Source organism: Pleurodeles waltl, chromosome 4_1 (assembly GCF_031143425.1).
Source record: "Pleurodeles waltl isolate 20211129_DDA chromosome 4_1, aPleWal1.hap1.20221129, whole genome shotgun sequence".
NCBI classification, from domain to species: Eukaryota; Metazoa; Chordata; class Amphibia; order Caudata; family Salamandridae; genus Pleurodeles; species Pleurodeles waltl.
The window spans coordinates 784,475,506-784,490,977 of NC_090442.1; the positions used below are offsets into that span (position 1 = coordinate 784,475,506).

General features: G+C 45.2%; 1 protein-coding gene across 5 annotated transcripts in view; it reads right to left on the reverse strand.

Moving 5' to 3' along the window:
* Positions 1-15,472, reverse strand: part of LOC138288169 (golgin subfamily B member 1-like) — a 379,608-nt gene that overhangs the window by 312,131 nt on the left and 52,005 nt on the right. For all 5 annotated transcript variants that reach the window (XM_069229484.1, XM_069229482.1, XM_069229483.1 and 2 more), the window contains 3 exons: positions 4,686-4,853; positions 4,222-4,410; positions 3,588-3,701 (listed from right to left, as the gene is read on the reverse strand). In XM_069229484.1, the coding sequence (XP_069085585.1) occupies positions 3,588-3,701; positions 4,222-4,410; positions 4,686-4,853 (471 nt within the window). The remainder of the gene's footprint in view (positions 1-3,587; positions 3,702-4,221; positions 4,411-4,685; positions 4,854-15,472) is intronic.

The following is a 15,472-nucleotide window of genomic DNA, read 5'->3' on the forward strand; positions in this document are numbered from 1 at the left end:
CTAGGGGGCCAGACATCTGGTAAAGTGGCTATACCAGGCAGTACTATACACAGTTCGCCATGGTCATCGGCAAACTTTGTACAGCAAAACAATGGACATCAAGGCTGGGTCCTACAGTGCCAGGCTGGATACGAGAGGTGACCTTATGGGCTAGGCCGGAGGAAAGAGCACTGCTTAGAGATGCCAAGAAGGGGATACGGAGGCAGCCACTAGCAGGGCTCTGGTCTGACATATTAGATGCCTGGGAACACCAACACACAGACTCTGGAGCGGATAAGAGTACAGAATCGCACAACACACAGGAACCTGAGGGAACTACTTGAACTGCATTAACAATTGTGACTTACAGGCTGCAGGGAGACGCACTTATGACTATGGGATTTTATTGGGGAATTCTAGAACAAAGGAGATACCACATGTAAAGGGCAGCCACGACCTCCCATCTTATGAGGGCCCCCTCCACATTACGTGAGAGAAGATAGGTGATGCATAGATCATGCTAACTGAATGTGATTAAACCAAAAACACATGATGAGGAGGATGGAGGACCCCTAGGAAAGACCATAGCTTGGTTTGTTATGTTTTTAGTTTGTAGTGCAGTTAGATTCATATTGGCTGCCTTTAAATTCTAGCATACGAGAAGTACTAAGCCATAAGACAAATGTATTGTACAATGTTCCGATAAGTTACAGGATCTAAACCTCTATGATCTCTGTGATTATCAAGGCACAAATATACCAGAATGTAGATCAAAATGATGTTTATGCATGAATATTCACTGTGCTGTACTGTACTTCCTCATTGATAAAGCCAATAAAAATATGTTTAAAAAAATACAATGGGATAGAACCCTCAGTCAAAACCAGACAGAACCACACATTCAAACAAGCAAGCTAAGATGACATCTACATATCACACCAAGAAACAATGCCTGCAGTTCACAGCACCACATTTAGATTCCATAATATAGCATCTAGTGATATAAATCTGATCATCACATCCTGCCCAGCCACTAAATGGCCATAAAATCTAGTAAAGGAATGATTCCAAGAACTAGAATCCATCATAACAAATTTGAAGTACAAGCCATTCAAGACATGCATACACCAAATGAACTAAAATCATTGTGGATCACGCATCTACAGGAAACATTTCTTACAGCCAGCAATTGGAGCATATCAAAATGACCTCTAGAGTGTTCAAAACACAAGCATTCAGAAACTTCACTCACTTCTAGAACTATCTGCTTGACAATTGGCAGTTGGCTTCTGCCGTGCGAAAGACTCAGAGGCATACCTAATTGATACTGGAGACAAACTACTGTAAGTTATCAACAACAGCAATCAAGTTCTCCAAGCTTAGAGATTGTCTGTAGTTGCCAACACTTTGCATATGGCCATCAAATTACTTAAGCCCTTAGTGTAATAAAACCCCTCCCCAACTGCCAAAGAACATGCTACAACTTAAACTGAGCAAATGCCTGCTATTAGTCCTGGAACAACCAAGCATTAGCAAATACTCCCTCATTAGCACTGTTCAATATCGACATTCATTTCTATGGTGACATATAAGAAAGTAGAAATAAATTGCTATGGTGATACTAGCAGACTTGTATTGCAGAAATTCTGCACAGACATATTTCAAGTCATGAATTTTGATCAATTTGGCAAATATAACCATCTCCAAATAAAGGACTAGTCCTGATTACTTTCAATCACCTGCAGAAGACATTTCGGAACAGTACCACGCCAAATTAATCTAAGCACCAGCAGGTCTTATTTTTTACTCCGCCAAGCAGCTGGGCCCCCATGCATTTGCTCATTACAATTAATTAACAATAAAATACAACAGCCGGAAAGGCCAGTGTCTTACGAATAACAATAAACGCAAAAAATTATTACACACCAACAGCAGCATAAATTCAGGCAACTATTACACCAATCTAATAGGAAGTAGTCAGCCTTTCCTACTGAACCTCCCTCATAAGTCTAGCCCACTCGTGCAAAGCTCAACTACTTAAACGTACTATCCATTGGCTTACTGGAGATAAAATGGCTCCCGATTACAAATGTGTGAATAAAGAGGAGACAAAGTAACCCAAATCACCTTGAAACAAATAACTGTGTAACAAATGAAAATCTGGCAACCAGGTTTAAACTCTTATTACATGCAAGCGTATGAACCTCATCAAAGCTATCTGCAACACTAGCATCACAGAGAGAATACTTCCCGACAAATCATCCCTACACTGGAAGTACAAGATTCTCCTTGAGACCTCTCTCTCCCAACACTCCAAGCACACCAATGACTTCAAGAAGCACAATACTCACCATCTGCTTTATGCCTACTTATCTAAACAAGGATCCAGAATTCTAAAACAAGTTAAGCTTCCTTGTCACTCAGGTGCTAGAAATATATACAGGTGGTCATTACATCAAATTTCACAAAGGATCACAAGGGACATAACACAGCCTCAACTTGATTTAAAATGATTAAAATGATATCACTCATAGCCAGTGCACTCTCCAGTTTTATGCAAAGTATCTTGCCTTGACAAATAACCACAAAGGATCTACATAAAAAACGATCAGGACTGCATCATTTGCAACAGGGACAATACAGAGCAAGATATTTTGAATTTGTAAACAAACACCATCTAGACAAAGGATGCACAGAACAGGGACTGGTTCTGCTTATGTATAAACTATATTGGCAAGGAAACACGCAAGGTATATTCTTGAGCTCCCTCCCACGGGGATCACACACAGTAACATAATGCATTGACTGCAGTTTTATACACACACCAGTTAAAAAACAGACCACACCGGACAGCACATAGTCACTGTTGCCAAGGTTATTCTCATTCACTCCTCTCTTAACTCTTACTGGATAAGGAACCACACATGACAAGGTGTATTCTCCTATTTCACACACAGGGCCGGACCATGCATCAGGAATTACCCCAGGAGGCTGGAAGAGTGGGGGCGGTTTTGCAACACTGCTGCAATACCAGCCCCCCATATCAAAAGCAGCAAGCCAGCAAAATCCACTCACTCTCTTTTCCAGCCTCTGTGCGGAGGCTGGTCTGACAAAATTGACAGGACTGTGTTGGTTTCTCAGTCCGGCCCTGTTTACACATAAAATATCATGACAAAGAAATTCAGACAACAAAATGTAATCTCTAGCTAGATAAAGAACAAAACATGGAAAGGCAAAAACACACACTTAAGACCCACACTACATAAATAAATTAGGGTTTACTCAAAATATAATCAGCAGTTTCACTACTTAAAAAGACAAGGCACCACACAACATCTAGACCATTCTCCAGCATTAATTACACCAGTATATATGGCATCACACAGTACTGTCTCCAGTGTCTCACGCATAATATCTAATCAAGAACTCACACAACATAATGATTGCCCCCAGAATTACAAATATATCTAGGATGAAGAGGTGGAGAACTTGGAATGCAAAAAGGAGGACAAAGCTGAGAAATCAGAAGGGTGTTAAGGAAACACAAAGGTAGTTCAATGGGCTGAGAAGGAAAGTGAGAGATCTGGCACAAACACACGAGAAAGCACCTGCTTTTGTTGATCTGCATTCTGTAACTCCTGCTGAAGCATTTCGACCACCCGTGTCCGTCCCAGCAGTGCCTCTTCCTGCTCTTCATGCTTCCGCTGCAATGTCCTCAGAGTCTGGTGGATACATATTGGTTATAACGGAAGACCTAGTACAGGTTAGATTCTCTCAAAACACGTAGGGGAGACTCTGCATAACTCCTTGTCAAAACCTCCCCAGCACAGTGTACCATGACAAAGGTTCTATCCTAAGGCATCTTAGCACACAACCCATGCTTCAGAGTGTCCACGCACAATGATTCTCCTTATGATATCCAAGCGTACTCCATGCTCAAGGGGGACCTTAACATAATACTCTCTCCAAGGTGTAGGATCATAATGAAACTGGAGGGAATGTCTGGGCAAACATTACTATGAATCTTGGATAATAATGGGATCCCACCCCAAAAGAGGTAATGGCACAAGGTCCACCCAAGAAATTCAAAGATGGGCTTCCCACACCCTACCTGGTGAATCATCCAGGACATATCACTGGGCAACTGTCCGGGCACATAACCTAAAAAATCCAGGAGCTTATTGATTTTGTATCATTAACACGGCCAAAATCACTGTTGTATACCTGCACACTAAGCTTTACCTGCTGTATGTCAGCTCCTGCATCGGAGCGCTCTGCTAGCTGTTTGAGTGTTTCCTCATGCTGCTGCAAAAGCTCCTGCAGACGTGTTTCTGACTGAGTTGTGAGCTCTCTGAGTTCATCACCATGGTGCTGCACAAGTTCTTGGAGACGAACGTCCTTCAAACTAATCACCTCTTGCATGGAGAGCAGCTAGAAGCAAACAGCAAGGAAATTTAAAATCAGTTCCACACTAGCACAAAATTAAGGTTAGGCAGCAATGTGAGAAAGCGGTACCCATTCAGTGTCACAGAACACCACCCTTGAGATCAGGACAGCTGAATGCACCAACAGACAGACGAAAACAGCAAATGAACTGGAGTACAATTATAAGTCCTTTATTTCACCACATACCCTAACACGCACTAACACAAACACAGGCAGATGTGGCCTGCTACCATTCCATTCTGATGATTTGTCAACTGTACCTGCTCTGCCTGCTTGTTCTCCAAGTCTCTGGCTGACTTTAGCTGCTCTTGTAAGTCGTGGATTGTCTCCTGCAGAGTTTGCACTGTTTTATCCTGCTCCAAAAGGCGGAGCCTCATTGCATCCAGATCCAATCCCTGCACCTCACCAACATTCTGGCCATTGCTGAGCTGTAAATGAAACAATAAAAAATATGAAAAAGAACATTGTTTTATAAACAAACATGCATATCCACCCGTTGATCTCAGATATTTGTGTTACCGCCACATAACCATGATTCCATATACCACCACCCACATCACTGTCAATGTTCACTGCACACAGAAAAAAGAACTGCACACAACCCTTACATGTGCAAACACCACCACCACCAAACACCAACTTCATAAATATATCTCCATCCAAAATGTCTACCACATATGCGTTTGTGCATTACCATATACAGCCTCCTTCTTGACAGCATTCCAAACTACATAGGAGTTCTTGGATATGGCTTTCCCAATCAGTTTAGTTAGATTCTGAAGGACAACCCATACTGATGGAGTGAACCCCTCAGGCTCTTGTATCGCTTCTAGTTCAACAGAGGATCCCTTCAGTAAGTGAATCTAGACCACTTTATGATGAGCAGGCTACAAAAAACAGAAAAAATAAAACTCATGAAAGTAGTTGAAAGAAAGTATCTATTCCTAATCTAACCCCAGACTGTATGCAGAATCCTGAAGCAGGCCATGATGAGAGAACATCATGACGGCTGAAACTGACAGCTTGTCAGAGTACTGTAAACTTGATCACATTCTTAAAACCATCTGTGTCAAAATAATTCACAGACTGTGATAATCATGCTGTAGTAGGTCAGTGCTGAACCTTTTTTTCTTTGTTAAAAAAGAACTATCTGTCAGTTTGGGCAGTGAATAGTTGATTTCGGCGAAACCAGGAACAACTGTTAAAAAACTCCAGGACGCCCTTGTATATAATTTATGGTGCTGAATCAAGTGCAGCTGCTGAAGTCTTGGGCTTTAACAGTGCCTACCTCTAGGCCTAGTTCGAACACAATGTGAAGTGATATACCTAACCCAGGAAAAGCAGAACAACATTTGTTCAGGAACAGTTTGGGGCTTTACTCTTGCAGTCAAGGACTTTAAGGAGTAGAGCTTGTTCTCTTCCAATGACACTTATGTTAACCAGGCCCATCAGAATTTCTTAAGGAATTATGTCTTCCTGTACACTACATTCATTTCTGGACTATCTTTAGGACTCTTGATAATCCCCCTACTCCGACCCCACTGGACAGGTGAATACTGTCTTCTCTTTTATTTCTTAACCTAGAGAGATTTGTTGTTCGCCACCCATAAGAATCAGTTTGGAAAGCCAATGAATTCCAGTTAAGAGGTCCACAGTAACAGCCTCAAAACATTTCATTCTGATTTGGAATGGTCAGCTGCAGGTCTAAGTACAAGCAGCAAGGTACAGAAAATGACAGACTCCTTAAAAACTCTTATACAGCACATATTTCTTTGAGATCCCTAAAATGTCATGCACATTCCTCACAGCTGCAGCTGTATGGTTCCTTAAACACACTAAAAAGGCTACACATTTCTTTCAGAAAGGCTAGGACCATCTCTGGTCCAAGCAAAGCTCAGGCACCTCTGCAGACATGTTCAGCTTGCAATACAAACGGTCACACCATCACAGACCGACATACTGCCAAATGGCCATACCATCTCAGACCAATGTACAGTACCTGAGGAACCTGGTTTGCCACAAACACACCTCAATAATCATTTGAGCCACACTGTATGTGTGTACACACACACACTTAATGTTCCACTACAGACACAATTCCCAAAGGTTGCAGTACCACTATTGCCTACTCCACCTCTAAAATCCACCCCACCCGTTTTCTCAGAGAAGTACCTATGTCTCTCAGCCTACTGGTTATTCTGTAACTAGGCAAATGGCACCAAATACACCACTGGGCTCAAATTCCAACAAGAAACAGTAGTTGTCACTTGACTACGATATAATAACAAAGGGTTGCACTAAAAAGCAGTGCCTTCCAGAAGCAGTGGATATTGTGTGAATGATGTAGATATCTCCAACAAGGTACACCACTTGGCCCACCATGGCCTGTTTTCGGGCTAAGATGTCTACACAGTAACACTTGGTAAAAAGTGCATGGCATTGGCCAAGGTGCTGCCTTACAAATATTGGCTAGGTGACCAATAACTAGGGAAATCGCTTTCACTCCTTTCTTATGAGTGGAGCGTACCCTGGACAGAACAGGCAGGATTCCGTTTGCTTTATGTCAGCAGGTTTGTATACTTTTGTCTATCTACCTTTCTTGTTTGAATCTGTTTTATTGTATTTTTCATCAAAATATGACACTGCAACTGCCCCCTCCCATGGAGAATGGATCACTGCAATGTACCAGGCTGCCTCCCACGAACAGCTCATATACAGCCTCTAGGATAAGGTGAATGTGTTCCTCCAGACGTGGGCCCCCTTCCTCTCAGCACCGGAGGTCTAAGTTCTCCCCGCCGGTGTCCTGCACCAAGGTACACTGCGGTGAACCCCTTGTTTGGAAGCCACATACCAGCGCGCACCACCCGCCCCTACCGCTCAGCTTTAGTTGCGCATAGGCACACATCTACGCCTGGACTTGACTCCATTTTCCTAAGGGTAGATTTTCCCTCTTCTTCCTTTTCTCCCTCCACCCCTTCTGCCGCCTCTATTCCCACTATATCCACTTTATCTCTTTTGAACATCCCCCCCTTGACCTCACCTCTCCCCCCCCCATTCCTCTCTGTTCTCCCCCCTCAGTCACTTCCACCTCCACTTTCACTCTCACTCTCACTACTACCCCACTGCTGTATTCCTCTCTCTTTTCCCTACTGATCACACGTACCTGGAGACCTGGAGGTGTATCATTACTTCTTGCTACCTCCATGTTTCGTATTTCGGAACCCCCCCTATTTTTTTTGCTCCCTCTCCTTCTTTCTTTCTTCCCCACTCTCCCTTATCACCACTGAGCCCCGTGTTACCCTCTGTTAATTACCCATGGCGCATGATGTGGCAGATGCAGCCCCTATCCCTTGCTCAGGCCATACCTTCCTCTCCCCATGGACTCATTCCAGCTGCCCTGCGTCCTGATCCCCTCTATTGCTCACCTGCAACACTTCCTCTCCCCCAGCTACATTGTGTGCACTCCGCCAACTCTCCCTTTTCCTCAACCCCTCCCCCTACATTCCCTTCCTTCCCTCTCCTTCGGTTCGTACATCACTTACCCCTCTCTACCGTCCTGGCCCTTTCTTTCCACTACCACCTCATGTCTTACACCCCGCTGACCTGTAGTATTGCCCCCTTTTCCTTAAATAGTCACCCACAGGTGATCACCCCCCCCCCATTCCTCATTCTCAACATGCAACCCAGACAACGGATAATGGAGTTTTGGGAGGCTTGGGGGAGGGACAATTGACGGCGCTATGCCCGGACTCCCAGATCTCTCACACCAACTACTGCTTGGGTATGGGTTGGGACACGGGTAATGTTCTATACTGTGATCAGACCACCTATTCCAGTTGCTGCATGGAGCTTCAGATATGTACCAAATTTTGTTTGGCCCTCTTGGTTATTGACGTATGTCAGAATATCTCCTCTTCCCTGTATGTTTGGCATCTCCTGTAATGTAATACTGGAATCCACAGAGTTATGTACCTTGTCTCATTGGACGGATCTGTGTAATCTATCGTTGGTTTTGAATTAAGAATGACAACACAAAAAAAAATATGACATTGCATTACACTGCTCACATTCCAGTAACAAGGTAATGTACACACTGTATAATTTGCAATGTACACATGCAATATGCATTTTAGGTAGCTTATCCGAAGTACAGTCAATTTATTATGGTGTCTCATGTCATAGAGAATCATAAACAGTGTTCGAATTGCTGTTGTAGATGCTCAGAAGTGTTAGGAAGGCAATTGTAGAGTAAGTATGTCTAGGAAGCTGGCCCTGTATATACTATATCAAAATGAGATATAGTGCGCACAGAGTCCAGGGGTTGCCCAGAGGCCTAAGAGAGGCCAAAGTAGACAATAGTAATGCTCTCTTTTGTTGGTAGTGTGGTCGAGCAGTTAGGCTTATCAGAGGGTAGTGCAAAGCGTTTGTTGTAAACACACAGACAATAGAAGAAGCACACACTCAATGACTTAACTCCAAACCAATAGTTTTTTATATAGGAAAAATATCTTTTGTCAATTTATTTCTAGAAGCACAAGATTCAAGTTGCAGATAAGTGCATAAATAAATATTTCACATATGTATAAATACCACTTTGATTGGAATTGGTAATTTGTACAGTTTTTGAATAAATGGCAATAATCTGATTTAAAAGTAGACAGTGCAATTTTCAGGGGGTGGGGGTTAGTATGTTTTGCAGGTAAGTACAACTCTTACAGTTCCAGTCTCTGGGGGGTAGGCAGTCCACTGGTTGTGGTTCAAGTTGACCCCAAAAACACCCACCACCAGCAAAACGGGGCCGGCCAGGTGCAGAGATCAAAGATGAAGCAAGTTTAACATGGGCTCCTATGGAGACTGGTGCACTTGGTTTCAGATCTGCTGGCAGGTAAGTACCCGTTTCTTAGGAGGGCAGATCTGGGGGGTTTAAAGGAGCATCGGGGGCCCCAAGTAGACACCAAACTCACACCCTCCGCGGCGCAGGGGCGGCCGGGTGCACGGTGCAAACAGAGCATCGGGCTCCCATTGCTTTCCTATGAGGGGACCCCGGGGATCACTTAAGATGCTGTAGACTTAGTTCTGGGGGTCAGTTCTGGAAAACCACAGGCTGGACAAGTTGGAGGGCCGCCTGTTGAACTTTGCTGCACCGGACGTCGGGTACTCCAAGGCCTGAGGGCTGCAGGTGAAGTGTACTTTTTGGCATTGGATATCTTCGTCTGCAGCTTTCGCGGTCGGGGGTCCTCTGAATTCACACTGCAAGTGTTGCCGTGAGGAGAGGTCAGCCCAGGGTGGGCACTTACTTGGAATCGCCTGGGGATCCTCTCTAGCCTATTGGGAAACCTGGGCACGGGCTGTGGGAGTCGGTGCAGAGTGGTCAGGACTCGCAGATCCGGGGAGGTTCTGAAGTCCTTAGATGTAGTTTCTTCTTGGACAGGGCCGCTGTCCACAGGCATTCTTGGCCCTCTGTAATGCAGGCAGTCGTCTGGAAGCTTGGCAGAGGTCGCTGGACCCACAAGATGCGTTGCTTTATTTTTCAGGTTCTTTGAAGCAAGTGATAGGCTGGTAGGGCTGGGGCAAAATCAGTTTTCGTCTTCTCTTTTGGGGCTTCAGCTTAGCACTCCTTCTTTCTTCTTGTGAGGTCGCCAGGAATCTGATGACTTGGGTTCAGGGGAGCCCTTAAATCCTGGATTTAGGGGCGTACAGGAGTCAGAGGGCAGTACCCAATGGCTACTGACCCAGAGGGTGGCTACACCCTTCTTGTGTCCACTGCCTTTGGGGAGGGGGACACACACCTAACCCTATTGGTCCCTCTCCTCCAAATTAGGATGGATGATTCTGCTAGGAGAAGGACACCTCATCTCTGGGCACCTCACGGGTTGTCCTAGCTGGTGGTGGGGTAGGGGGAGCGAAGAGTCACTCCTTCCTGCTTTCCCTTATATTACTTGCCGTCAAAAGTGGGGCTTTGTCCAGAGGGTGAGCAACTCTACTAGCTGGGGTGCCCTGGGCCACGGTAACAAGAGACCTGAGCCTTTGAGGCTCACAGCCATGTGTTACAGTTCCTGTAAGGGGAGGTGTGAAGTACCTCCAACTAGTGCAGGCTTTGTTTCAGCCCACCAAGAGTACAACGGCTCTCACCCCATGTGGCCAGCAATTCGCCTCCTAAAAGCAGGCTGGCAAAGACCAATCAGTAATGAACTAAAGGATTGGGTAAAATACAGGGGACATCGCCAAGATGCCTCTGGGTGTATTGTTCAATAAATCCAACACTGGCATCAGTGTGGGTTTATTGTGCTGAGAAGTTTGATACCAAAAATCAGTGAAGCCATTATGAATCTGTGGAGTTTGTAATGACAAACTCCCAGACCATGTACTCAATATGGCTATACTGCACTTACAATGTCTAAGAATGGACTTAGACACTGTAGGGGCATATTGCTCATGCAGCTATGCCCTCACCTGAAGTATAGTGCACCCTGCCTTAGGGCTGTTAGGCCTGCTAGAGGGGTGACTTATCAATGCCACAGGCAATAGTTTGTGGGCATGGCACCCGGAGAGGGGTGCCATGTCGACTTTGCTGTTTTCTCCTCACCAGCACACACAAGCTGCAAAGGCAGTGTGTATGTGCTTGGTGAGGGGTCTTCTAGGGTGACATAATATATGCTGCAGCCCTTGGAGACCTTCCCTGGCCACAGGGCCCTTGTTCCATGGGTACCTTTTACAGGGACTTATCTGGGTGCCAGGGGTGTGCCAATTGTGTAAACAAAGGTACAGATTTTGGGAAAGAACACTGGTGCTGAGGCCTGGTTAGCAGGGTCCCAGCACACTCTCAATCAAAGTTGGCATCAATATCAGGCAAAATGTGTGTGTGGGGTGGTAGCCATGCCAACAAGGGCACTTTCCTACAGTATGCAAAACAAAAAACAGCAGTTATGCCCTTCAACAAAACCATCTGCATAACTGCACTACAACAGTGACAACATCTAAGTCACCAATAGAGTTTCTAATAATTGGCTGGGGCGTGGCGCAGGGCCTGGGGGGGGGGGATGTTATTGCAGTGTGTGTGTACTGCAGCAGGGAGCATGAATGTGGCTAGTGATCCTGGATCGGCCATCACATTTCCCGATGTCAGCTCGTCAACAGCTGTGGGCGTATCAGGTATAAATGTGTATAAGTCAGCTAGTATTGTATCTCAATTAGAAGCTGTTGGGCATTTAAGGAGGCCAAGTGTGTCCTCCCGGTGAAGGGCAACACTTTCTGCCTGTGCCCAAACCATCATTGATTCTAGACATGCAGTATAGTGTGGTAGATCAGGTGAGTGCCATTTACGAGGGATGAATCTTTTAGCTAAGACACGACCCAGATATCGGGCTGTGGCTCTGCACTTCTTGTCCATGCAAAAGAGTCCCAGTACGCATGCCTCCCAGGTGAGTGGAATGGTACGGCACACACAATGTTCCAGACAATGCAACACAGTGTAAGTGTGAGCATGCACATAACATGTGTATTAAGTCTGCGAGTAGAAGATGACATTGTGGAGATTCTGCATCTGCACAGTTGAAATATCTGTTAATTTTAGCGGTCGTGAGGTAGGCCCTTTGGGTAATATAGTATTGGATTAGGCGGAACCTGGTACTGCGCGATATCCGTATTGGACTTCCTAGCACATTGGACCATTCCTTGTCTGTGTATGGTGCACCTCGGTCAGCTTCTCAACGGTCACAGAGTGTAGTAAGTGGTGAAGAAGTGTGGTGATGTAACAAGTCTGCCAGTCAGCGCACCAAGTGCCTGCCATTACCAAAGACATCAGTATTATAGGGTGAGGTGTGTGGGTGGTTCCTGGGTCAAATCTGCCCATGACTGCCCCAATGAGTGAGCAATAAAGGAGGAATCCACCTGGAGGTATCCCAGCCTTCCGTTAATTTTTCATATGGTAGTATGTTTTTATTTTCATAGAGGTCACCCAGTGTATGGATCCCGGTGGCGTACTACAGTAGAAATTCTGCTATTGTGGTGGTATGGGGGCCTGGTAGCATCCCCAAAAAAGCGATGACCGGGGTGCAAAAATCAGCACCTTAGAGATGAATACATTTAAACTGAAGCAGCGGTAGGCCATGCGTAGACACTGAGGTTGGGGCACGGAATTTCTGGCACAGGGGTGAAATAAAAAGAGAAGTTCCAAGACAGTCCAGGGTGGAGACATCGTCGCTGTATGAGCCGGGTGGCAAGAGGCCAGCCACCACGAGACCCACAGCAATTGGGCTGTCAAATAGTACTGTTCAAAATTAGGGAGCACCAAACCGCCCTGGTCTGTATAGATCTATATAGTTCAGCAAGTGCTACTCTGCACCTGGATTTGTTCCAAACAAATTCTCACATGGTGTGTTCCAGGGAATGGAAAAAAGAGGAAGGAACACACAGTGGAAGACTGACAAAAATGTAAAGTAGTCGGGATACGGTGACCATGTTTAGGAGTGCCACACGATCCGCCACTAACAGAAGAAGTGTCTTCCAGAAACCAGAAATGGGATTTGAGGATTGTTTTGACACGTATTAGGTTCCTGTCTAATATGTCCGAGTCCGAATTATAAATCTGGATGCCTAGCTATTTGAAAATATTGGGTTGCCAAGTCTAAGAGGGAGCAGTGGGTGGTGGGCTAGGGTTGGGCATGTATGGTGTGAATGGAAAAATGCACAACTTAGAACAACTGATACAAAGCCCAGATAGTGATTGGAAGTGAGAAAAATCCACAAGTAAATGAGGAGATCGTCAGCAAAGACAGATATCACATGTCCCATCCGCCACTAGTATAACCCAGCCACAGCCCTTCACAAGCAAAACAACAGCCAGGGGCTCCATGGCTAGTGCAAAGAGGCGAGACGACAAGAGGTAGCCCTGCTGTGTGCCCCTTTCTATTTTATTGGGGTGGACACAAATTGGTCCGGTTTAACTCTATCTGCTGGCGAGTTATACAGTAGGTGCACCTTTTTGTGTAAATCGAGATGCGAGCCCGAATCGCGACAATGTTTGGAGGAGAAAAGGCCATTCTAAAATTTCAAATGCTTTTTTGAGGTTGAGTACTATATAGCCTGCCTTGGGCCAGTGGGGCAATGCATATTTTAGAATGAAAAAAAAAAAAAGATGTAGATTGAGCGATGTAGTGCGGGCTGGTACAAAGCTGTTTTGGTCTGCAAAATAAAGCTGTAGATTGAGCGATGTAGTGCGGGCTGGTACAAAGCTGGTTTGGCCTGCATGCACCAGGGCAGGGACAAGGGGTGCCAAGTGATCTGCTTCAATTTTGACTAGTATTTTATAGTCCGAGTTTAACAGCCCCAATAATCTATATGAGTGTAGTTGAGTCCGGTCTTTATGTGGTTTAGATAATGATATGAGGAATAAGTCACCAAACGTGTCGGGAATGCATGCAGTGGCTAAAGCCTTTTCGTACTGGCATGTATATCAGGTGCAAGTTGGTCTACAAATGCCTTATAAAATTCTGCTGGTAACCTGTCTGGGCCAGGGGCTTTTCCTGTAGCAAGGGCTCTGATGGTACCCTGAATCTCAGCCAAGGTGATGGGTTCATTTAGGTTTAGCCTTTGTTACAGCATTATCAGGGGAGGGCTATTGTGGGAAGGAAGGAGTCAATGTCATCAAGAGAAGATGTCACAACAGACTGATGTAATGTGGTATATTGGAAATGTAGTTCATTAAGTATTTTGCATAGCGTGTAAAGAAGTGGGCCATTCTATGAGTAAAATGACTCTATGGGGCGTTGGGACTGATCTTGTTTTATCAGCCAGACAAGGAGGGTGCCACCTCTGTCTGTTGTGGCATGTGTCCTGGCGGAGTGAGCAGCGTAATTCAGACAGCGTAACCTCTCTACTAGTACAGAGTGGTCTTTCTAAGCCTTAGTGAGTATCGGCTGGTTTCGCTGGTCTTGTGACACTGCTGTTTCAAGGTGTAGTAGTTGGTGTTCTACTCTAGACACCACTCTGTCTAGCTGTCAGCGTGTGTTCCAAGTTAATTCCAAACAAAGTCCGCGAAGGGTTGCCTTGAAGACATCCCAATCCATGGGACAAGTGTCAGCTGAGCCGATGTTGAGGTCAAAATAGTCACCAATCATCCAACTGACTGACTCACGAAATGCAGGATCTTCGAGTGCCGAAGACTGTAGCTGCCATGTAGGAACTGGGGTTGGAACTTGCATCCCAGTCTAGTAGCAAGTACTGAGGGTTATGATCAGAATGGCTGCGTCCTAGATAATCGGTATATGTTATGTTTGGGGCAAGATCCACAGTGCAAGTCAGCCTATCAATGCGTACATGAAGTCCGTGTGGGGCTGAGTAGAAAGAATAGACCCCGGTGGAGGTGTTACAGGACCGTGAAACATCTATTAGATTCCAGTTGAGTCCTGTACGTTATTAAAGTTGCCTCCCAGTGCCAAGAGATCCTACTCCAGCAGGACAGGACCTTGGATATTTTGTGCAGGAAGGGGGCTTGCTCGGTGTTAGGGGCGTATATGCTACCAGTTAATAGGTGCCCATCGTCTAATTGCCCTTTGATGAATACATAACGTCCCTCAAGGTCGACACCTTCTCTTTCTTCACAAACAGGACCCCAAGAGGGATCTATATCAGGCCCCTCAGGCATAGGAAGAATAGTTAGTAGAGTATACTTGACCATGCCAGCATCGCTTAAGTTTGTTAGCTTCTAATAGCGTCAGGTGGGATTCTTGCAATAAGGCAATGTGTGCTACTTGACACCAGAGATAAGGGTAAATAGCATAGCGCCAAGCGGGGGTGTGAATGCCACGCACATTCCAAGTCAGTATTTTAGTGTGGCTCATGGGTTATGTCATCACTGAGCCAGGGACTGACTACTTGCCTCCCCATGAGCGTGTCATCAGTTCTGACAGATGTGTATTCAGCATAAGTGGGATTCTCTCCAGGTCGCCTCCAAAGGAACAACATACGGATTATAAAACAATTATCAACATAAGCAACTGTTAACATAACATAGCAAATACAATAAGGGCAGTACACAAGAACAAGT